At 38.0% G+C, this 22,389-nt stretch overlaps 1 protein-coding gene across 1 annotated transcript; it reads right to left on the bottom strand.

Moving 5' to 3' along the window:
- Positions 1-13,688: 13,688 nt before the first annotated feature.
- Positions 13,689-21,404, bottom strand: edem2 (ER degradation enhancer, mannosidase alpha-like 2). Its single transcript, XM_079477812.1, has 11 exons — positions 21,173-21,404; positions 20,725-20,835; positions 20,298-20,337; positions 20,110-20,215; positions 19,847-19,972; positions 19,455-19,666; positions 18,247-18,388; positions 17,967-18,091; positions 17,659-17,803; positions 14,813-14,934; positions 13,689-14,713 (listed from the first exon to the last, which is right to left on the bottom strand). Exons 1-11 carry the CDS (start codon positions 21,277-21,279, stop codon positions 14,258-14,260), a joined length of 1,692 nt encoding a protein of 563 aa, XP_079333938.1. The 5' UTR covers positions 21,280-21,404; the 3' UTR covers positions 13,689-14,257.
- Positions 21,405-22,389: the final 985 nt, after the last annotated feature.

Below are 22,389 nucleotides of genomic sequence, written 5' to 3'. Positions count from 1 at the left end.
GAGGTTTACAGCTGGGGAAATCCCTGTACAGAAGTTAGTAAACTACAGAGGAATCTACACCTCAGAGAAAAGGGTTGGAAAATGAAATGAGGAACAAGATTGATGCTTTTGCGGCATTGAAGTAAACCATTATTAAACCCAGGACATCCATATCTAAACATTGCAGTATTTTACACTGAAAACTGAACAGAAGAGTTTTGAGCTTTATTGTCTGTTAGCAAATGACTGCATGATAGTTGTTTAAAGGTTGATGTTTCCAAAAAGCCATAAAATGACTCCTGGGAACCGAACCTTCGGTACACCGTACTATCAGCAGTATGATTTAAGAGCATGTCTTCTTAGAAAATAAATGAAGGGAGTCTGAATAATTTGACACGAAATTCATGGTTGAACCGTAAATGGAGGGATGAAGGCTCAGCAAATAATGTTGACACATCTTCTTCTATGTTTTGCATTCCGTTTTGAGATAAAGAGCATCAACGTATTTGCGTTCCATTTGACTTTGTAGATAAACACTTTTTAGTTTTCTAAAATGTACACAATGTTAGAAAAAATAAATTGCATGATGTCAGTAAGTTGTCACAGAATGACGTGAATAATTCAGTTCTGATGTCAGATAGAGCTTTAATTCTAAGGCGACAGCAAGTAAACAAATAAACTGTAACAGATAATAAAGCTGAATCTTTCAATGAACATAATTTGATAAATTCCTGATATTAAATGTAATTCACTTTTCACATTCACATTTTTTATTCAACTGGTTTAAAAAGTTGTCTTAGGCCAAATACACACTGCAGATCAATTTTGTTGTCAAATTTTGTTGTAGCGTTTAGTTTGAGTTTTTAGCCGAAAAACTGCAGAAAACTGGATATATTTTTATGATTACCAGTATGTGAATCATAATAAATGGTTTTATTCATTGAGCATTTAAATACGGTTGTCACTTCTGAAGCTTTGCAGTGTCATGATTCCGCCATCATGTCATGTTTAGTCTTGGTCTTGCAGCGGAGTCATGGCATAGCCTTAGGTTTTGTGTGAGAAAGGCATGGCTTTGTTTTGATTCTGACTTGCCATGTGCTTTCTCGTGTCTCGTCAGTGTTTCCCGCCCTTCTGTCTCGTTAACCTTCCCTGAGTGTTTCAGTACCCACACCTGCCCATTGTTATCTCCTTTGTTAGTCTCCCTATAAAATGCCCTCTTGTCTATTGTCTTGTGCTCGTTCGTTGTACCTGTATGCTGTACTTGTTTCCTGCCATGTCCCCAAGGTCTCTGGTCTTGTTCGTAGTGTATGTCTGGTTCCCAGTTCCTTGTTTGTATTAGTGGTTGTTTACTTTTGCCCCCCTTGTGGGAAGAATTTATTTTCTGTTTTTGTATTTTGTCTAGTTAGAGTTTTTCCCCCATCGTTGGGTGTTTGTTTTTGTTGTTATTTATAAGTAAAGTATATCTGTTAACCCCTTCATCCGTGTCTGCCTGCACTTGGCGTCTCCCCTCACAATTCATGGCATGCAGTGTGTCCATGCCCGTAGAATATGAATTTCTTTCTTATTTTTACGACGTTCAAATGCAATTGACTATTTCAAATAAATAAACCTTACCGAGACCAGCTATTAACCATGGATGATAAAAATCACAATCTTATGTAGGATAAACTGAAACAATAAATTACCAAACAAGTGGCCACATTTCCCATGCTTCGAAGTCTGACTGTAAGGTAAAAGGTCAATGCCCTAAGATAATTCCAAAGGGCATCTGTTATGGTAGATGAAGGGGGATTTTTAGAGCTGTTGGGCTGTTATGACATCACAGACAGAACACTGTTAGTCTTGACGAATGTAGTGAGAATGATCCTGTGACAGCTGGGAAAATACATCTGGCTCATTCAGATAAAGTCCGCCATCTGGAATATGGCACTTTTCTTTATGGATTTAGCATACCGCTTAAGACCCCTTTATCCTCCGCTGCGTTATCAGATGATTCTGAGTGTTTACTCTGTGAACAGGCCTCCGAAATGCTTTTGCAACACTTGAGCTGTGAGAATCTCGCCGCAGTTTAGTCTGTTTGCTTGCGGACATTTTATTAGTTTGATATCATCTTAATTCTGAATTTGTGTATGGGGTACACGCTCAGACAGACAAATGCCAGACTGAATGTCAAATTCAAATACAAAGGAATTTACTGTATGAATTTCCCAATTTTGCTTTTGACACTTAGTTGTATGCACACATACTTGAAGGTGCTGAAAGAGTCGGATAATATCTGGCCTCGGGTGTAAGTGAGGTTTAGATCGCGTCATTTTTTGGGCTTTGTTTTGTTTGCGTTTTGACACCTGGCAACCATCGGTGGGTGTGAAATGTTGATTTATGAACTGAATATTTTGAAGTTGAACGGTGAATGTGCTTTCCAAAACTCGTGTACACTGCACTTTTCCTACTGTAAAGGATAACTAAAAATATCTCTGTTTATTTTCAATACAATAATAACAATAGCAAAGAACGTAACCAAGACACCGTAAACCAGACGAGCTTGTTTTGGAAAAACCCCTGGCTTAAGGCATATCTGACGGTTGTGCTGTGACAGGGATAGTGCACCTGTTGTTGATTACTGATGGTGAGAGAGAGAGAGAGAGAGAGAGAGAGATACAGGTGTAAGCTACAGGTGAGAGCAGATCCTTATCATATGTTCTCATTTCATTCTACTACTACACAGATAATAATGTGATAAATCTGACCGGCTAGAGCGAATCAATAATAACTATTAAAACCCCAAAATGGGTTATGAATTAGCCCATGCTGGGGTGTTTAACCCAAAATACTGGGTTGGTTTAAAGGTCCAGTCTATGCATTCTAGCGGCATTTAGCGCTCTACTGTGGTCGCAAGTTGCGTCAATTTTCCATCCAACTGAATGACATAAATTCAACGTAAAAGTGAGCATTTATTTAAACTGCAACATCAGATTGTGTGAATGAATTAAATAAACATTACGCGTGGAACTGTGATGTAAACTCCACATAAACTTTGCTCTTTTCCAATAACTTATTAACAAGGTATATATCCTAATCATACAAAGACTAAAATAAACTTGGTGTTTGTTAGTTACGTGTTGATTCTTGAGAAAAGCCACAAAATGTTGTCGTTCTTAGAATGCAGGAAGGATAAGAATGATGAGAATGTTTTCTAGAAATGTGCTTCTATTTATAGTGAGTACTACTAGACGGTGATGACATACTGCAGGAATGAGGTAATGCGAGTAAAAAAGAATCCAAAGTCAATACATGCAATACATGATCATTTGTTTGAATTAGATTAATTTACAGATGTTACTGTGACATCAGGATGACATTTAAGGCAAACATGGATCACTGGAAATTCAGATGTTTTTATAAATATACAGTAAATAGAATACTGTATCTACATATTGCCACTCACTGGGACTATTACTTTTTATAAAATTATTCTATATTTTAAGTATTATTTTATCATTTGTTGTCTTATGCATCATATAGTGTAATGTTTAAATGTAGAATTCTCGATTGTCAAATTGTTATCTTGACTTTTACTTTTCCCACTCGTCTGATTTTGTCAGAGTGAGATAACATCTCTCTCCGTTTGGTTTTTCAGTAAAGACGTCTGTTTGGCTGGAGTCATGTACCTCGGCATGCAAATACGTTCTTTATCTTTCTGATATACCAACAGCCCTTCATCCAGCTATAGGCTGCTGAATATACGATTGGTTTCAGCGTGGGGGTGGTTTACAGGTCTTGGTGTGTAGAATACCGGCTAATTGTGTCTTTGTCAGCGTTGTCCAGGTGTACTTTATGGATTATTAAGAATATCCAACTGTGTAGCAAGCTCTAAGCAAATCAGCTCAAAGATTTCTAACTGGTTTTGCTGGGAATTTCCCCCAAAGGCCTACAGGCATGATGCTCTAAACAGTTTAAATCACTGAACAAACAAAGCTGAGCTCCAACCATCCCAAATGTATCATGCAGAGTTATTATATTAGTCCAAATATAGAGAGTCTACAAAAACCAATACGAAAATCCGTCTTTGTTATTGAAAGCTTGAGCTGTTATAAATGTATGACTCTAATAAACAAAAAGAAATTCACAAATTATTACACCAATCAATCAATCAATCAACCAACCAACCAAATTAATGTATATAAGAAGTTGTGCACAGAAGTAGTTAAAATTCAAAACACTGAAACTCTATGTATATATGTACACTGACATACTGTACAGCGCATGATTTCAAATTAAAAAGCCGAAAGGATTATCTAGGATCTAAAAAATAGTTCAGTGAATGATGAAATGAAATAATGAAATGATGCTACAAAATAGTTGTAAAATATGTGAGGGGCTGTATAGTCAAATAAATACCTTTACAGTATTTAAGAAGCACAATCTGAAAAACTTTTTAGCAAATGTGCACAATAGTTCTGGGAAACTCTTTTCCATCAAATCCCATTTTAGAACTGCTGTATGAAGACACTTCTGCTGATTTAAAACACATCAAATAAAAACACGGCTTTATTGTACGTGTGATGACCGTCATAAAAGTTGATCTGAGATAATAAGAAAATCTTGTTGGAAACACAGAAAAGTAAAGTATTATCCAAAAAAGTGATTTAGAACAAGGAATGTTGGTTATCAAACACACGTCATCTAGAGATTCAGTAAAGTTATCCCACGGCACACTGTTTTCCCTGCAAAGATCCCAAGGCAATAAACCTTTGAAGACAAACAAAACCAAACCCTTTTTATCTGGATTTCAGTAGAACACACACAAATGTAAATCATGTTTTCTCACGTGAGAAAGATAAGACAAAGCCTGCCAATTGCTGAATTGGTGCGAAACTGTGGAGCGTGTGAAGCGGACAGATTTTTCTGAAACAGTATAGAACATTTCATCAGAAGCGCTGGGACTGTAGTTAATATACTATATTTCATTTATATTAATATTACTTTATATTATTGTTTTATCGTACAATAATTTTATTAAATTAACGATTTGTTGAATTTTGTTGTATTTATTACATAAACAATTTGTAGAATGGGTCCTGTAGTGTTGACGCACTTAAAGAAACTGTGTCGTACATTGACATCTAGCGGTTGTGCTTGGTATCGCAGTCTAAATTCTAAATATTGGAGAGACAAGTTTAGCCGAGTAACGGTTTGGTTTCCTTCGCTTGTTATCAGAAATAATCTACAGGCGTTCTATTGTTTGTGAATGTGTTCTGGAAGTTAAGTGCAGCCAACGACCCACGCACGCGTAGTAACGTTTGTTTATGTTGTCACTTTGAAACCGTCTATAAGAAATTAACTTCCATTCTTCAGCTTTAAACTCGGTCCTCCACTCCAGCGGCTATCGCTCGTCAATGTCAAAAAGTTGACCAATCAAATGAGAAAGACAGAGTTTGCGCAACTCCAGCCAATCAAATTACAGAGGCCTAGTCGAATGTCAGTCAATCAGACTGAATAATACCGAACTTCAGCCAATCGGCAGGCGGGCGCGTAACAGCAACCATGCGTGAACTCCAGTGCGGAGACAAAGCCAACTGTTAAAATTAATAGATAAACACTACTTAACAAGCATTAATATTCTATATTAGTAATACTGTTTATTGCAAATTCCTAATCAACCTTTCTTATATAACTTCAGTTACAGGCTTGCGGCAGAAATATTCAGCCTGTTAACTCTTTCCCCGCCAGCCTTTTAAAAAAGTTTCCAGCCATTTTTCTGTAATTAGTTTAATAATATTTCTATAATTTAGGGACAAACAATATATCAAATGAAAGAACAGAGTCTCTGCTTTCAAACAAAATAAACTTTAGTATTCTATCTTAATTTGTTCTTTTTTAATCACCCCTTAGATGTGGGTAGGTTTCTCCAAAAATGCATCACTTTGATTAAACAGATGAGATAATGAACAATTTTGGTTTAAGACTCAGACCCAGATTACACCGAGAACAATGATTAAAACAGATAAATGTATAAGTTCTAGGTTCAGGGATTATCTACTTTTTTTCAAATGTGTGTAACAGTGCCACCTGCTGTAGAACAGAACAAACACAGATTGCCGTAATAACTCGTCAATGGCAGGGAAAGAGAAAATGTCATCGTGACCATTTGTTTTATTTATGGTTTCAAAATGAAAATACAAAGACCAATTACATAAAAAATAGTAATATAGCTGCCATAAATTGGGAAAAATATTCTTCTTGGGAGACCATGCCCATTCAGTTAAGAAATTCTACAAATTCTACAACATCTGGCTCCGCCCCGGTACGCCCTACTTTGTGTGAAATGTTTCAATTTGAAATATTCACAGCTTAATTGTACAACCACATTGAATTGCAGAACCTTAAAATGCAAGCACTGTTAATAGAAATGCATTTTTTTCAGTTAGTGCTATTCGGCACATCTTTCGCTTCAAGCACATTTGTCACTATTTTACTTCCATATCATTGACAGGCTTTATCAAAAACATGTTCAGTCTGACATTTGAAACGTTTCTTGTCTTTACAGTTGTCATTTACAACTCAAGTGTACTTCATTTTCTTGTCTTTAATACACAAATGTTTCACTATATTAGTATGGTCATTTAATTTACTACCATTGATTTCATGTCAACCCATATTTTTGTTCTAAAATGTTGTCTTCTTAAATTAACTAAATAAACAAACGTGTTTTTCCTGAAAATAAAACTGATATAAAGGTTTTAAAAAATCCAATCACTTAAGCATACTGTATCAGCGATATATCAGTCACAAAATTAGCTATATATATTTTTTCATTTAATACAATCATAGATTTGATGAGTGGCCGGTAAATAATTGCTCATGTGCACATTTTACTATTATTGACGGAGGCTTTGTATTCAGATTCAGTGATATGAATTACATGGACTAATTTATGACTGATGATGTATTTTTATTATTGTGTGTGATATTTAATTAACATGCATTTTGTGTGTGCTATGTAATGAGTGTGTGTATTGCAGGTGAGCACATTCATTACTTTGATGTATTGCATCCCTGTATATACTGTATATACAGGTATATATATAGTGTACTGTTTGCTGTTGTATGCTAACCACCGAAATATTTTAATTGTACAATATCGTGGACCATTCTCAATCTTAAAGATTTGCTTTGTTTGCTAAATGCTATGAGATTGACAATTGGCTCCCCTGTTGTTTTAATGTGCAATTGAATAAAAATGAAATGATTGTCATTAAGTTGTTTTGTGGGTTGATACTTTCTTGGCTGTGTTTGCCCAAATACATTTTGTATAGTATTTTGTTGGTCTCTTATTGGGGTTCTTTGTATAGTCTACGAGTAACAAAACGTCTCGGTTCTCTTGGTTAGGTAAAATTTGTTTCAATCTGTGAACTAACTTTAACTGATGAAACTGTTGACGTCGGATTTCTAATTATTTTACGTTTATGTACGTTAAGATTTTAGGAAGGTCTTTGAACACACATAAACTCTGGCTCTTTCTCCTCTTTTCAAATGTGTTACTCAGTGGCGTAACAAGTCATGTCCGGGTCCATATGCAAAAACCTTTAACATAAGTGCCCCGTCCGTTCGCGACCGCGTTTTGCACATTACTAGACATCAGAATCGATTTTGTGAGCCTTCAAAATGATGACTATGGAAAACCAATAAAGGTCAGTTATATATTTGTATCCCAATTGTGTGTGACTATATTGTTATTTATTAGAATTTACATTTATTAATTTGGCAGACGCTTTTATCAAAAGCGACTTACAAGTAGGAGAGCAAATAACATTTTGTCAATACGCTAAACAGTACCGTTAGTTTACTATGCCATGCTACAGGGGATGTAGACCTGGAGCAGTGAGTTAAGGTAAAGGGGCGAAATTGCAGTAAGCGTTCTGAAGGCCAATGTCATCAATTTAAACTTGATGGCAACTGGCAGCCAGTGAAGTAAAATCAGGAGGGGTGTTATATGGGTTATTTGCGGCTGATTGAAAACTAGACGTGCGGCTGCATTCTGGATCATTTGCGAGGGCTTGGCTGCATTGGTTGGAAGGCCGGCTAACAGTAGAGAACTTAAGTAGTCCAGTCTTGATCCGAGCAGAGCTTGGACTAGCAGCTGAGATGCATGCTTCAACAGGAACGGCCTGCTTTTCTTGATATTGTAGAGCACATACCTGCAAGTTCGAGTGGTTGCTGCAATGTGAATTTTATCTGGTCATCGAACATCACCCCCAGGTTCCCACATGAGAACCCATGTGGCTTAATAATTGGACACAGGGAGGTGGTAAATATAGAAAAGAGGAGAGGAGCCAAAACTGATCCCTGAGGAACTCCAGTTTTCAGCTGGTGAGATGTCTCGCCTCTCCAGGATCCCAAAAGTAATGTCATTTGTGTTCATCTTGTAGTGTTTGTTGTGTATGTAGATGGTGTGCTCCTATCAGTGTTGTTTGGTCGCTCCTGAAGCAGATTTACCTTGAATCCTATTATCAACCTTTCCAGATTGATCTAACTCAAAATCAGCTGCTCTTATGCTCTCCACACACTCGTATGAACTCTCATGACAGTTTCTTCTGCGCTCTTATGTGTATTTTTACTGTTTGGACTGATCTGAGGTCATCTCAATAACTATGTCTGCAGATAAGATACCGTTCATGAAAAGAGCGATAGAGATGTACAGATATCTGAATCTGTGGTGGTGTTTATAGGTGAAACTTCTAAAGCATTCAGAGTTACGTCAAACCGATGCTGTTGACGTCTCTTAGTCAGAAGTCTGTTTCCTGAATAGCACAAGCCTCTATGTTTAAAATCTTTATTATTTCATATGTCCACAGGTTAACACTGTTAAAACTATACTACCTCTTTATAAACATCCTGTTAAAGTTCATCATAAGGGATATCACAATACGTTTCTATGACAGGAATAGCAAAGGAGTTCAATAATGTGAATTAAAGTTCAACAAAATGATTTTTAAACAGATATTTACTAATTGCACATAGATTTACATTTTACATTATACCACAGTAAATTTTACACAATGGAAATACATACCAAACACATAATACTATCTATAATATCATCTTTCTACAGTATCAATGTCATTCCCTAGTGAAATTAACAGTTGTATAAAGAGGATATACTTCCTCTTTATCAAATCCTTGATCATTAAAGTACTGTATATTAATAGTCTATGTCCAATCCAGTCAGCTTTAGAGCGGTGTTTACAGTAATTTCTTCATAATAAACCGTTGCATATCAACCCAAAACAACTTTGTGTATCCAATGGGGGAAAAAAGATGCATTTTTCAGTATGACAAAAGCAGCACATGAGTTGTAAATATTCAGTTTAAACCTTTCCAGTACATGTTTTGCTGGACATATCCTACAGTACAGTATGCATTATTTTATCAGACACCTTTTTATTTTACTTAATCATTAATAAGAAATGTGTCTCCAAATGTATATTTTTGTGACTTCTTTTGGCAAAAATATTTGTATTGCCAATAAATATCTTAAATGTTTACTCTTGTTTGGTTCTTTCTTTAATATATTTCTAAAAAAGTGATTGTTTTTGGTTTTTGTATCCTGTGTAGTTAGTGTTTTCCCCATCGAGGGTGTTTTTGTTGTTTGATTAAAGTCTGCTTGTTAACCCCTTCATCTCCGCTGCCTTGCAATTGGGTTCTTCCACCCTCCACGTTCACGACATCATCCGTCTGATCTGTTCATTTTGTTATTACTTTATTATCAGGTTTAATGTTGTTCATTTTGTAGATTTAAATGATTTTTTATATAAAATATTCTGTTTATCTTAAGTCATTTTATTTGTAGTTGATTCTATTGCACGTTGTTTTCTAACCAAACGTAACTAAAGAGGTTAACATGTTTACAGTAAATGCATTGATTAAAATCCGTAGAAGGGTAAAAACATTGGTATGATGTAAGCAACACAGCTTCAACACATGAGATTAACATATTTAGACACTTTAGATTAACATATTGGTAGCACAGAGGGGCCCAAAATAAATTCAGTTTAGGGCCCCTGAAGGCTTGGGCCGGCCCTGACTACAACCATGATTGCCAAAAAATATACATGTTTGCATTTATAGAGCAACATCATTTGTGTGAAAATAAATCATATTAATAAGTGGTAAAATATTGTTTAAAAATCGTATATATATATGAGGTGATGAGGGGGGCCTTTTGATTTGACCACATATGAAATTATATGATTTGTGTAATATTTTAAATATAATGGTTTCGTTATGAATATGGTGGTTATCTCTACGGTGGATACCCAACTCAGTATATAATATTTACCATCTGACCATGTCATGTCAACAAATGGAAACGTCAGCCAGCTGTTTAATATCATGTTCATTTAGGGTGCCTTTAGACCCAACAACAGGGGTGCTTTTTACCCAAATACTAATATATTCTTACTGAACAATTGTTGCTTTATCTAACTTGAACAAAACTGAAAAACATTAACAAGACATTGATCTCAAAACATATTGAGTAATTGTAGCCATTCCCATAGTGCTTAAATCTACCATTTGAAAAACATCAAATATTAGATCAAATAGCACCAAATCAATTTTGCGTTGCTGCAATCGTGTCAATGATGGAAGTCAATGGGGGTCAATGTTGTTTGGTCATCATCATTCTTCAAAATATCTTCTTTGTGTTCCGTAGAAGGAAGGTTTGAAATGACACTTTAAAATAAAGATTTTGTGATAATTCAATCCCCCACATGTCATACGTGTTTATTGCTTCTGTCGAAAACAAATTGAAGCTTTCCAGGGTGTTGGTTAAGATCCAAATTTCTATTTCATCGGCGCTTCAAAAGGCTCTACACGACACCAGCCGATGAATAAAGGTGTAGTCTTACAAAACGATTGGTCATTTTCCGAGAAAACCAGCTGAATATCCACATGCATTGCGAAAAGTGCATGTTTTGGAAAAAGAATTGTGCCATGGGTTTACAGGAAAATCAAATCAAATGTGCCTTTTACCCCATAACAGCCCCAGATTTAATGTATGTCTATTGTTCTTACAGGTGGGTATTAAATCTATTCCAAAAAAGAGATTAAGAGATGATCTGGACATAATACACATCCAGAGAGAAATTGAAATCACTGCCTCCCTTTTACACCCAAACATCATTCATCTTTATGAAGCTAATGTTCTAAGTCGCCTTGGAGAGAAGTGTCTTCGAAATTCATATATTTTAAATGTAATGTAATGTAGATGTAAAGGTGAAAACTGACTTTTTTTTTAAATATTTATAGTCGAAAATAAAGATTCTGTCATCACGTACTCGCCGCTGTTCAGAAATCTTCTTTGGTGTTATGAGACTGAATGTCAAGGATTTGCACTATTCTCATGGGTTTCTGGTTTAGATTGAAGATTGTGCTGTTTATTCAGTGTTTGAGAACAGAGAGAGGATTGTGATGTGCGAGCGGAGGCGAGCTGTATGGGTAAATTCAGGAGAGAGAGGTTATCCGAGCATGTATGATCTATAAGCCATTGCTAGATAGGCTACTCCACCCAAAAATGAAAGTTCTGTCATCATTAACTCACCCTAAATGTGTATAAATTACTTTGTTCTGATGAACACAAATAAAGATATTTGGAATATTCTTTTTTGTCGTTTTAACATAAATTAAAAGATATATTATTAAAACATTTTAAGTTCTTACCTTTAAAAGGCTTTTAATCTAAGTGCATCTACGTTTTAACACCAGGCAATTTGTCTACTCATTATTTCAGTTAGGTTATCTGTATTTCACATAAAAAATAACAGTCATCTCTACTGCCTCTTTCAGCTTCATCCATTTTGATCGAAAATGCATTTAAGGTGAACAAATCAAACCAATAGATAACAATAAGAACACCATCTTGTTACTTGACATCCAAACTTAAATTTGTTCTTGTTTCGGGCACGTTCCTTTGATCAATAATTTGAGTATGTGTGGAATTCAGACAAATTGTGGAAAACAGTTTGGAAAATTGTGTGGAAAACAGATAAATAATTATCTGTTCATATCCATCTGTACATTAATATTTATAGTATATAGCCATCTGTGTATATTGTTCATAGTATATACCTACTGTCATATTTTCATAGAACATTCCTACTGCAAAATATTTTTATAGTCCATGCCCACTGTATTATATTCTCTCTTATTGTATTCTGTATTTATTCTAACTGTATATCCTGCACTTGCTAACTGCACTTCTGGTTAGACCTAAACTACATTTCGTTACACTGTACTTGTATATGTGTAATGACAATAAAGTTGAATCTAATCTAATCTAAAAAATTCATAAAGGATGCTCTGTTCTGTCAGGTGGACTGCTAGTCTCTCGGTGTGCTTCTATACGCTCTGGTTTATGTCTTCATGCCTTTTGATGGAACAAATGACAGCATCCTGAAAGAGCAGATCTGCTGAGGACAATATAAAACACCTGATATCCAGTCCGGTAAGACACACGAGGAAGTGAACTGTGAAAGTCGAGGACAGAGCCACTGTGGAAGACGTATAGATAACCACTGGTGGTTAAACTTAAATTATCCATTGACCACATGTGACAGGACGTCGGGTCCTGAAATCTGTCTCAGCTCAGGGGTCATAGAGAAGAAAAGCATTCTTAAATGTAACGGCGAGTTCTCCAGCGTTCCGGCTTATGAACAGTCAGAATGTTTTAAGAGCAAAACCAGCAGAGCAACATCACACAACCACCAAGATTGTGATAAAGACAAGCAACAAGAGATGTGTGGAAAACACATGATGAGGAGGGTCTCCACAGTATAGTTTGATGATGAACAAAGACCATTTTTACATTGCACTAAATCAACTAAGATTATGATGGGATTCAGATACTGGAATCAGATCGAAAATCTACAGTATGAGAATTTACACACAAAAATATTTTAGCTACTCCTCTTTTTGCATTCAATGCATTAGACCACATACATTCTTTGAAATGCAAACGAGAGCAGCAATGAGCTCACTAATCCGTGCATTAAAGAACAACAGTAAACGGGCACAGACCGGTTGAGGACATACACCTTTGCCCTATGGCTCTCATTTGCTTTCTCGTGTGAAAATTACTCCTGAGGCTCAGCTTCTGTTTAATTCTTTGGCATGAAACAGTGGAATTAGACGTAAATACTAGAGCATCTGGTCTTGTGTGATATATTGTGAACATTTTCTTCTTTATTCCCCTTATTGTGTGAATGAACGGGTGGGAGGATCTGCAGAACACTTACCTCATGGACATTTTCAGTTTGGCATAATTGACACTTAGTGACCAAGCACTGACAATAAAGAAAATCTTGTTTTCCAGTATAAATATAAAACAATTCCCCAAATTCATATACAGCCGTGAAAAATGAAGAGACCGTACCAAATCTTCATTAAATCAGCAGTTCTAGATGAATTGTGTCCATTCCAGTTCAATGTCTGTTGAATTTCAACAATATCAAAGTCATCCAACACCAATGTGAAAGACAGACAGCATGACAAGACACATAAAAACTGTGATAAATATCGAGGTTATCAAATTAAAATATATTATTTCTAAACTTTCCTGAATACTAAGTACAAATGTTACTGTTGTATTGCTTTGAAAGTGAAAAAGTATTTCAGGTCCGAAAAAACACAGAGCATCCCTTCTGTTATTTATCAAGTTTTCATTTTCTGAAGATAAATGCAATAGAAAATATTTGAAATTTGAGAGAAATACAGTTATTCACAGAATTAAACAAAAATGATAATTTTACCTAAACACATTCCTAAATATATTAAATTCAGAAATACTGAAATCATTTTGAAATGGTCTCCTTTTGTTTCCTGTGGCTGTATTAATATGGTAAATATATATTTGCCTCTCGGATATATTTGAGAAATTTAGGATTAAAATATTGAGTACCTTGATTTACATTAATAAAATTAACAATGGGGAAAGAAAAATAGGCTTAAATTAGATATTTTTTCTTGTTTTAAACAAAGAATATTTAGATATTTGTACTGAAAAACAAGACAGCAATAGCAATAACTTCATTTTTGCAGCCACCTATTGTTTTTGAAAATGTTGTTAGTCTAAAATAACTGCACTTCAATCATTATCTAAAACTTTTTTAATAAAAGGGGGTGGAAAAAACAAATTTAGAAAACATTTAATCTTTCCAAAATTAAATTACAAACATTCTCTCCATCTTTGTACACCGTTCACGAGAAGATTAAATTCTGTTCATGAGTTGTCAGAGAAGACTTGACCCATAACAGCCAGTTTGGCACTAAATGGTTGCGTGGGGCAAGAGAGCACAGGAGCTTTCCGTCTCTCGCCCGGCTTCAGTGCTATGCTCTCAGGTGGGTCAAAGGCCCCTGAAGTTTCCTCTGATTGGTCCATGGAGGGCCTGAGTGGTTCAGAGAAGCTGAGGAGTATATCCTGTAGCTCTTTGTGCTCCTCCTGGTCCCGGCTGCAGCAGTGAAGGGCGGCGGGGTCGAGTGGATGAGCCTCCGTGTTAAAGACGTAACCCCCAGCGCTGAGTACACAGTCCCCCTGTGGGCCGCCGAGCTCGAACTCCGTGCCGCTGTTGTGCAGGAAGTTTTCAGGATCGAAAAGGAGGTAGAGGTATTTAATGGTCTCCGCCAGGAAGAAGGACTCCATGCGGTTATCCAGCTTGTGGTCCCTCACGTCCTTAACCTTGATCAGAAGCGGACATGTGAAGATGTCATGTTTACGCATATATACAGTATATTTTGTGCACAAGACGTGAAACTTATAATCTGAAGTGATACTCACAGTGGCAAAGCCACATTTCAACCGGCTGATTTTATCTATCGATTCTACTGCATCCCGGCCGAGCTGCATGAAGGTTGGGTCACCGGTGGCCTTATACAAATACATGGCACTCTCGATCAACTCTACAACACAAACACACACTCTGAGCTTTGAAGAATGATTGACAATGCATTTTTTAGTATGTTGCCAACTTTCACAGAATTTGTTAAATAGCATTGAAGGTGATTGCTTAGGGGTCCAGAGTAGTTGCTTAAGCATCGCTAGGTGGTTGCTAGGTTGTTCTGGGTAGTTGTCAGAGCATTAGTCAGTGGTTGCTAAGGTATACTGGGTAGTTGTCAGAACATTGCTAAGTGGTCTTGACTAGTTGCTAAAGTATCGCTAGGGAGTTCTAGGATGTTGTTCATGTATACTGGGTAGTTCCGAGAGCTTTACTAGGTGGTAGCTAACCTGTTCTGGGTAGTTGCTAGAGCCCTACTCAGTGGTTGCTAAGGTGTTCTGGTAAGTTGCTAAAGCGTTGCTAGGTGGTTGCTAAAGTGTTCTTGAGAGTTGCTAGAGCATTAATCTGGGTAGTAGCTAGAATACTACACTGTGGTTGCTATAGTGTTCTGGGCCGGGTTTCCCAATAACGATGTACCATAGCTCTTAAGAGATGCATTCTACGAGCGAAGTTACGAACGTGCGTTTCCCAAAAATGTACTTAAGGTATCCTGGGTGGTTACAAAAGTATAGCTAAGGGGTTGCTAGGGTTTACAGAGTAGTTGCTTAAGCATCGCTAGGTGGTTGCTAGGTTGTTCTGGATAGTTGTCAGAGCATTGAAGGGGATTGCTTAGGGGTCCAGAGTAGTTGCTTAAGCATCACTAGGTGGTTGCTAGGTTGTTCTGGGTAGTTGTCAGAGCATTGAAGGGGATTGCTAAGGGGTCCAGAGTAGTTGCTTAAGCATCGCTAGGTGGTTGCTAGGTTGTTCTGGGTAGTTGTCAGAGCATTGAAGGTGATTGCTTAGGGGTCCAGAGTAGTTGCTTAAGCATCGCTAGGTGGTTGCTAGGTTGTTCTGGGTAGTTGTCAGAGCATTGAAGGTGATTGCTTAGGGGTCCAGAGTAGTTGCTTAAGCATCGCTAGGTGGTTGCTAGGTTGTTCTGGGTAGTTGTCAGAGCATTAGTCAGTGGTTGCTAAGGTATACTGGGTAGTTGTCAGAACATTGCTAAGTGGTCTTGACTAGTTGCTAAAGTATCGCTAGGGAGTTCTAGGATGTTGTTCATGTATACTGGGTAGTTCCGAGAGCTTTACTAGGTGGTAGCTAACCTGTTCTGGGTAGTTGCTAGAGCCCTACTCAGTGGTTGCTAAGGTGTTCTGGTAAGTTGCTAAAGCGTTGCTAGGTGGTTGCTAAAGTGTTCTTGAGAGTTGCTAGAGCATTAATCTGGGTAGTAGCTAGAATACTACACTGTGGTTGCTATAGTGTTCTGGGCCGGGTTTCCCAATAACGATGTACCATAGCTCTTAAGAGATGCATTCTACGAGCGAAGTTACGAACGTGCGTTTCCCAAAAATGTACTTAAGGTATCCTGGGTGGTTACAAAAGTATAGCTAAGGGGTTGCTAGGGTTTACAGAGTAGTTGCTTAAGCATCGCTAGGTGGTTGCTAGGTTGTTCTGGATAGTTGTCAGAGCATTGAAGGGGATTGCTTAGGGGTCCAGAGTAGTTGCTTAAGCATCACTAGGTGGTTGCTAGGTTGTTCTGGGTAGTTGTCAGAGCATTGAAGGGGATTGCTAAGGGGTCCAGAGTAGTTGCTTAAGCATCGCTAGGTGGTTGCTAGGTTGTTCTGGGTAGTTGTCAGAGCATTGAAGGTGATTGCTTAGGGGTCCAGAGTAGTTGCTTAAGCATCGCTAGGTGGTTGCTAGGTTGTTCTGGGTAGTTGTCAGAGCATTGAAGGTGATTGCTTAGGGGTCCAGAGTAGTTGCTTAAGCATCGCTAGGTGGTTGCTAGGTTGTTCTGGGTAGTTGTCAGAGCATTAGTCAGTGGTTGCTAAGGTATACTGGGTAGTTGTCAGAACATTGCTAAGTGGTCTTGACTAGTTGCTAAAGTATCGCTAGGGAGTTCTAGGATGTTGTTCATGTATACTGGGTAGTTCCGAGAGCTTTACTAGGTGGTAGCTAACCTGTTCTGGGTAGTTGCTAGAGCCCTACTCAGTGGTTGCTAAGGTGTTCTGGTAAGTTGCTAAAGCGTTGCTAGGTGGTTGCTAAAGTGTTCTTGAGAGTTGCTAGAGCATTAATCTGGGTAGTAGCTAGAATACTACACTGTGGTTGCTATAGTGTTCTGGGCCGGGTTTCCCAATAACGATGTACCATAGCTCTTAAGAGATGCATTCTACGAGCGAAGTTACGAACGTGCGTTTCCCAAAAATGTACTTAAATTAAACGTGCGAGAATGCGCTCTAAGTGCTACTTAAGAGTAGCTGTCAATTTAAAAAGGGCTGAAATATAACCTTATATGTAATCACCATCTGATGTGGATTAGCAATCAAGACACGTCTATATAAAGCAACTAAGGCTGAGGCACTGACAAAATGGCTGAACAAAAAAGAAACAAAAGAAAAGATATCTTTCAAAAAGATGAAGTAAATGTCCCTTAGAGGTGGTGGAGCGAAATAAAGATGTTATTTTCACCAGATTTAAAGGAGCATCAATAGGGAGTTCTAGATAGTTGCTAAGGTGTTCTGGGTAGTTGCTAGAGCATTACTAGAAGGTTGCTAAATTGTTCTGTTAGAATAACAGCGTTACTTGCTAAAGACAACCCATTGATGATTTAAATGAATCGTTTGAAGATACAGCAATAATCTCTTATTGTACATACCTGGCCGAAGAGGGTATCCCTCCCTTTTGTCCACTGTATATCCTTGAGGAATGCTGTAGAACTCTGGAAGGCCCCCAAACTGACGCCATACGCTGTAGTAATTATGGAAGGTCTTTGTTGCACTAGAAATATCACCTATTAAACTCTGTTTTTGAAATAAACAATACAGAACAACATGTACATGAATTGGGACCAGAAGAATTTAAGATGTCCATATGAATGATAGATGATCTATAAACCAAACAACCTCAAAATAAATACACCCTGTAGTGTGTTGGACTGATGTTAAATAAGCGATTGTCTCTCACCTGTAATCCGGGCCAGAAAGCCTCCAGAGATTGAAACACAGGCATTGATACTGTTCCCTTATGCATCTGTACCCACAGATACCAATCATCAAACTTAGTGTAGTTCTTTATGGACTTATCATATTCTGCAACACAGATTGAGGGCTTGTTCATGCTTTTACACGAGAAAGAAACGTATTACCCATTTGTGTTACGATTAAACAAAACACCAAGACATATGCAATATTGTAATGTATCAACAGTTACTAGATGACTGTTATAATATATTTTGGTGTTTTACCATAAAACATTGTTAGCAGCTCCTCGTCTTGCAACATGATGGCTCCTTTTACAAGATACTCAAAGTATGAATCCACACCCGCGCCAATCCCTGCGTCCTGAGCCACCCACTTAGAGGTTACAACATCTATATGGTTGCCCACCTGAAAAGACAGTACATGAAGGTGGAGTGAGCCAAAGCCATCTTGGCAATATACCGGTGCAGCTGATTGTATTTTGTTACAGAACGTTTCAATGTGTCAAATCGAAAACAGCTTTTTTGCATCTTTAATTCACAGTGCAAATACAAATATTACTCGTAATGATTCAGCTACCGCTTAAGAGTAAACAAACAGGCCAAGATAGCACAGGTACGCCTGCAAGATGTCTGCTAAAGAGCTGGAAAACATCTGCTGTGTAATAACATCTGATAAACATCTAAGTAAGAGCAGTTTTACATACGTTCTAAATCATAAACATCTTACAGACATCTTCTAGATGTCCATGTGGTATCTGACAGCAGACGCATCTGAAACGTATTGCAGATGAGCAAACATTTAAACATTTGTCTTGCAGATGTAAATAAAGACATCAAATAGACTTTCAGATGTATGTGTCCTATAAGGAATTATTCTATGAAAACATCGATCAGATCTTCTGAATTCAATTCAAATTTACTTCTACAACAATCTTTACAAAGTTGCAAAGCAGCTTCACAGAATATTTTTTCAGCACTAGAGACATAATAAAATAACTGTAACTGTGCGTTCACACCGCCAGCGACAACGCGAGCCGATGTTATTCATTTCCATGGAGAGCCGGCGACTTCCGGAGACACTGACCGTTGGCGACAGGAAGTGGGCATGTCTAGCCAACACAAGCAAAGCTAGAATCGCCTTCTGACGACCTCGTAGCAAGAGTGGTGAACGCACAGTAAGCTGGGACGTTTTTTAGTTGCTGCTATTTTCCAACACAATCTTTTATCACTTTTTATTGAGCTACTGTTCTAGTAATTTATTTTCATGCGATTAACGCTTTACAAAGAAATCACCAGTCAAAAACACAAATCACACTGGTTCTTAGAAGCACCTGCTCAAAGCCTTACTAACTACTACAAAGTTAAAGACTTTCAGCGAAGGTCAAAGCTAAAACCAAAGCATATGGAATAAACTTCTTAAAGTGTCACGAATGTGCGACACACTCCATATCCGGCAGATAAAAAGATCTTACCAAGCCAATTTCGGAGCGTGTTCTCCATAAGGCCTTGAGAGCTTTGCGGGCCACATTCTCAAACACAGGGTCTCCCGTGAGTCGGCTAAGGGTGGAGAACTCCAGGATGAAGGTGCCCACTCCAGCAGTACAGGTGACAGGGGTCTCAGTGGGGTTAACACCATTCAGTAGGTTAACTGTGCCATATGGCATGCCTGTGGGTGTCTGGAATGCTGAAATGGGCAGGCTGCATTGTAAGGTGTTGATGTATGTAAGGTGTCACAAAGCACAATGCACTGCCATTTGTAACGACAAACACCTAAAACCCCAGTTTCTAGCGATACAGTCGTTTATTTATTTATGTATTTACAAATGAAGGTCTTCAGATTTGACATGTGCATTTGCTCACATACCAGGCAGTAGTTTACGGGCAGCATCCTCTGCCAACCGCAGGAGAGGTCCAGAGCAAGGCCAGCCCTCCTCGACCTCCATCCCCCCACGCTTGGAAAGCAGATGGGCCGACAGAAGCCCACCAACCACTGCAGGGAAGCACACTTGTTTAGGTGACCAGAAAGTAATAAACCACATACACAAGTGACTAGTCAAACTAACCATTGTAGTTGTTAAATCTCATTGTCTAAGACTTTTCTTTTGAACACAACACCAGCTTCCTTACCACGAATATTTGTCTCGAAAACGGACGCATTCACATCAGTGTCAAAGTCAATTGTGTCCTGAAGCAATGTGGCCACACGCTGGAACTCTGTGTGGTTCCCCAAAATCTGAAATGGGATTAAAATAAAAGCCGATTTTTAGCATCTCATCTAAAGTAAAAATCACATCATTTAAGATTAAATCACATACCAGCAATGTGTCCAGTGCATCAATGAGTGTGAGAGAGAAACTGAAAGAGACAGAAATATATATTATAACAATAATACAAATTCTTATAAACTTGCTGTCAAGGTCATGTCAACTATTATATAGGCGTATAATGGCTGGAATACGCTACAAGCCTTTTCAAATCTGAACAGATATCATATACACTCAGATAGAAACGGATCAAATCTGCAGACTGGCACAGACTTTCTGCAACAAGTCAAGAAAGTCAAATTCTGAGCAAAAGTCTTGTGGTGTATTTAAGCCTTAAGTCGTTTGTTCTATAGGACGCAAGATACGGACCACAATAGATGCTCTGGGAAGAACAAGAACAACGTGGCGGTTCCTCTTCAGGCTATCAATATTTTAGCCATATTACTCCAGTATAATTCTTGTGAAAATGATACCATACCTGCCCCACGTATCCTGTCCATCACACGTCAGAGGTCTCAACTCATCATAAGGGTATGCGTTTTCCAGATAGTTGTTGTAGGCATGATAAAACATGGACTTTATTCTGTCTCTGTCAAGGAAAATTAAGCAATGAGTTTAACAGCTTTCACAAACACTGTCCGACAACATTCTTTAATACAGAACATTTGTTGTGAAGCCTGGTACAGGTAACCTAGCCAGGCTTGCAGATGCGTCGTTACGCTGTGTATTTACACAGTTTATGACCATATGGCAAAGCTGATTGACAGTAAATAGCCCTTGTTTACTCTAAAGGGAAACGTTGCTAATCCTTTACGGGTGTTATGACAGCTGTGACTTCAACCAAATGTTAGTGTACCGTGATCGTCTGAGCCACACTGCACGTCAATGTTTACTGTTGTATTAGGTAGAATGTGTTTAAATCTTGCCTGTAATGAGACATTTCCTGCTCAGTGAAGTCATTACCGCTAACATGACTGATGGTCGGTGACAGGTATGTGGCGCAAAACACGGTGGTGAAAAGAAAAGTGAGCATGAAGCAAAGATGTGCGAACGGACTCAAACAATACAATAATATAAACGCTACATATGGAAATGCAGAAAGTCTACAGGTGACAATAGGAAGTGCACACAGTGCGCATGCGTATGAGCGAACGCTGACGAGCCGGTAAAATTCGACAAGTTCATAATAAAAGTCCTCAGCTTGTCAACGCGATTAAAAAGACAACAAAGTAAAAGTCGTAGACGGTTTTTTTATTGCTGTTATTACAGTTGAAAAAATAACAATAGATTTGACGTAACAGGAAGCAAACGGACATCATCAGATGAAGTTAGATAAGATAAACACATTTACAAGATATATCAAAGATAAATACAAATACAAAAAAGGAAATAAAGGATATTTTAAAGATAGCTTACAAAAGACTCAATTATGTTAAAAGTGTTTGAAGCCTTTGAGTTCAACGGATTTGACATATTCTTAAAGGGACTTAATACATTCTAAATTTAGGTAAAAGTTGCATTAGAGCTTGTTAATCGACGTCACGCCGCGTTGAATGTTGCGCCATATTGGGAGGATGGCTGCTAGCGTGTTCAATGCAGTGTTTTTCTTGTGCGATTAGGAAATATAACTGTTGTGGTTCGGTCTTGCGTTGTTAAAAGCTGCAATAGCATTAAGCACACTCGTTCAGGAAACGCCCCCAGGTTATTTAAAGTTCGATGTCTCCATATATCAAACAAAACAAGTAACGGTATATATCAAAACAATAACGGCGGCGGAGTATGAACCTCTCAAGATGGCGGCGCCACCGCAACATGGAGCGTGACGTCAGCTTCGCGTTCTCTGTGAGATTGACCGTGGCAGAGAGTAAAAAAACGTGCCAGGGAGTAAATTACGTTTGGTTCACAATGGGTGACGGAATGGTATTCTATTGTGATGAATATTGATGGACACGCCCCTCAATTTGAAGGGATGGACGTGGTTAATTAAATGAGTGTTTACAGCTGATTCGAGAGGAGAGGATCATTATTTAAGCATGGCTTGAGTTCTACTCGGGAAAAAGAGATTGGGTCGAGCGCTCACATGTGGGGAAACGTTAACCGGCCGCTCGGGATAACTAGTATCTCCGGCGGTGAAGACCGACAG

The sequence above is a fragment of the Barbatula barbatula genome (genome assembly GCF_947034865.1).
Source record: "Barbatula barbatula genome assembly, chromosome: 17".
Lineage (NCBI taxonomy): Eukaryota > Metazoa > Chordata > Actinopteri > Cypriniformes > Nemacheilidae > Barbatula > Barbatula barbatula.
This window is presented reverse-complemented; position numbering and strand designations above follow the sequence as displayed.

Excerpts from the sequence above, each read along its gene's own strand:
- edem2 (XM_079477812.1), bottom strand. The coding sequence starts at position 21,279 with ATGCTCACTTTTCTTTTCACCACCGTGTTTTGCGCCACATACCTGTCA. Across the intron at positions 20,338-20,724 it reads GGACAGGATACGTGGGGCAG|TTTCTCTCTCACACTCATTG; the intron begins GTATGGTATCAT and ends TGTCTCTTTCAG. Across the intron at positions 14,935-17,658 it reads GGGATACCCTCTTCGGCCAG|AGTTGATCGAGAGTGCCATG; the intron begins GTATGTACAATA and ends TTTGTGTTGTAG.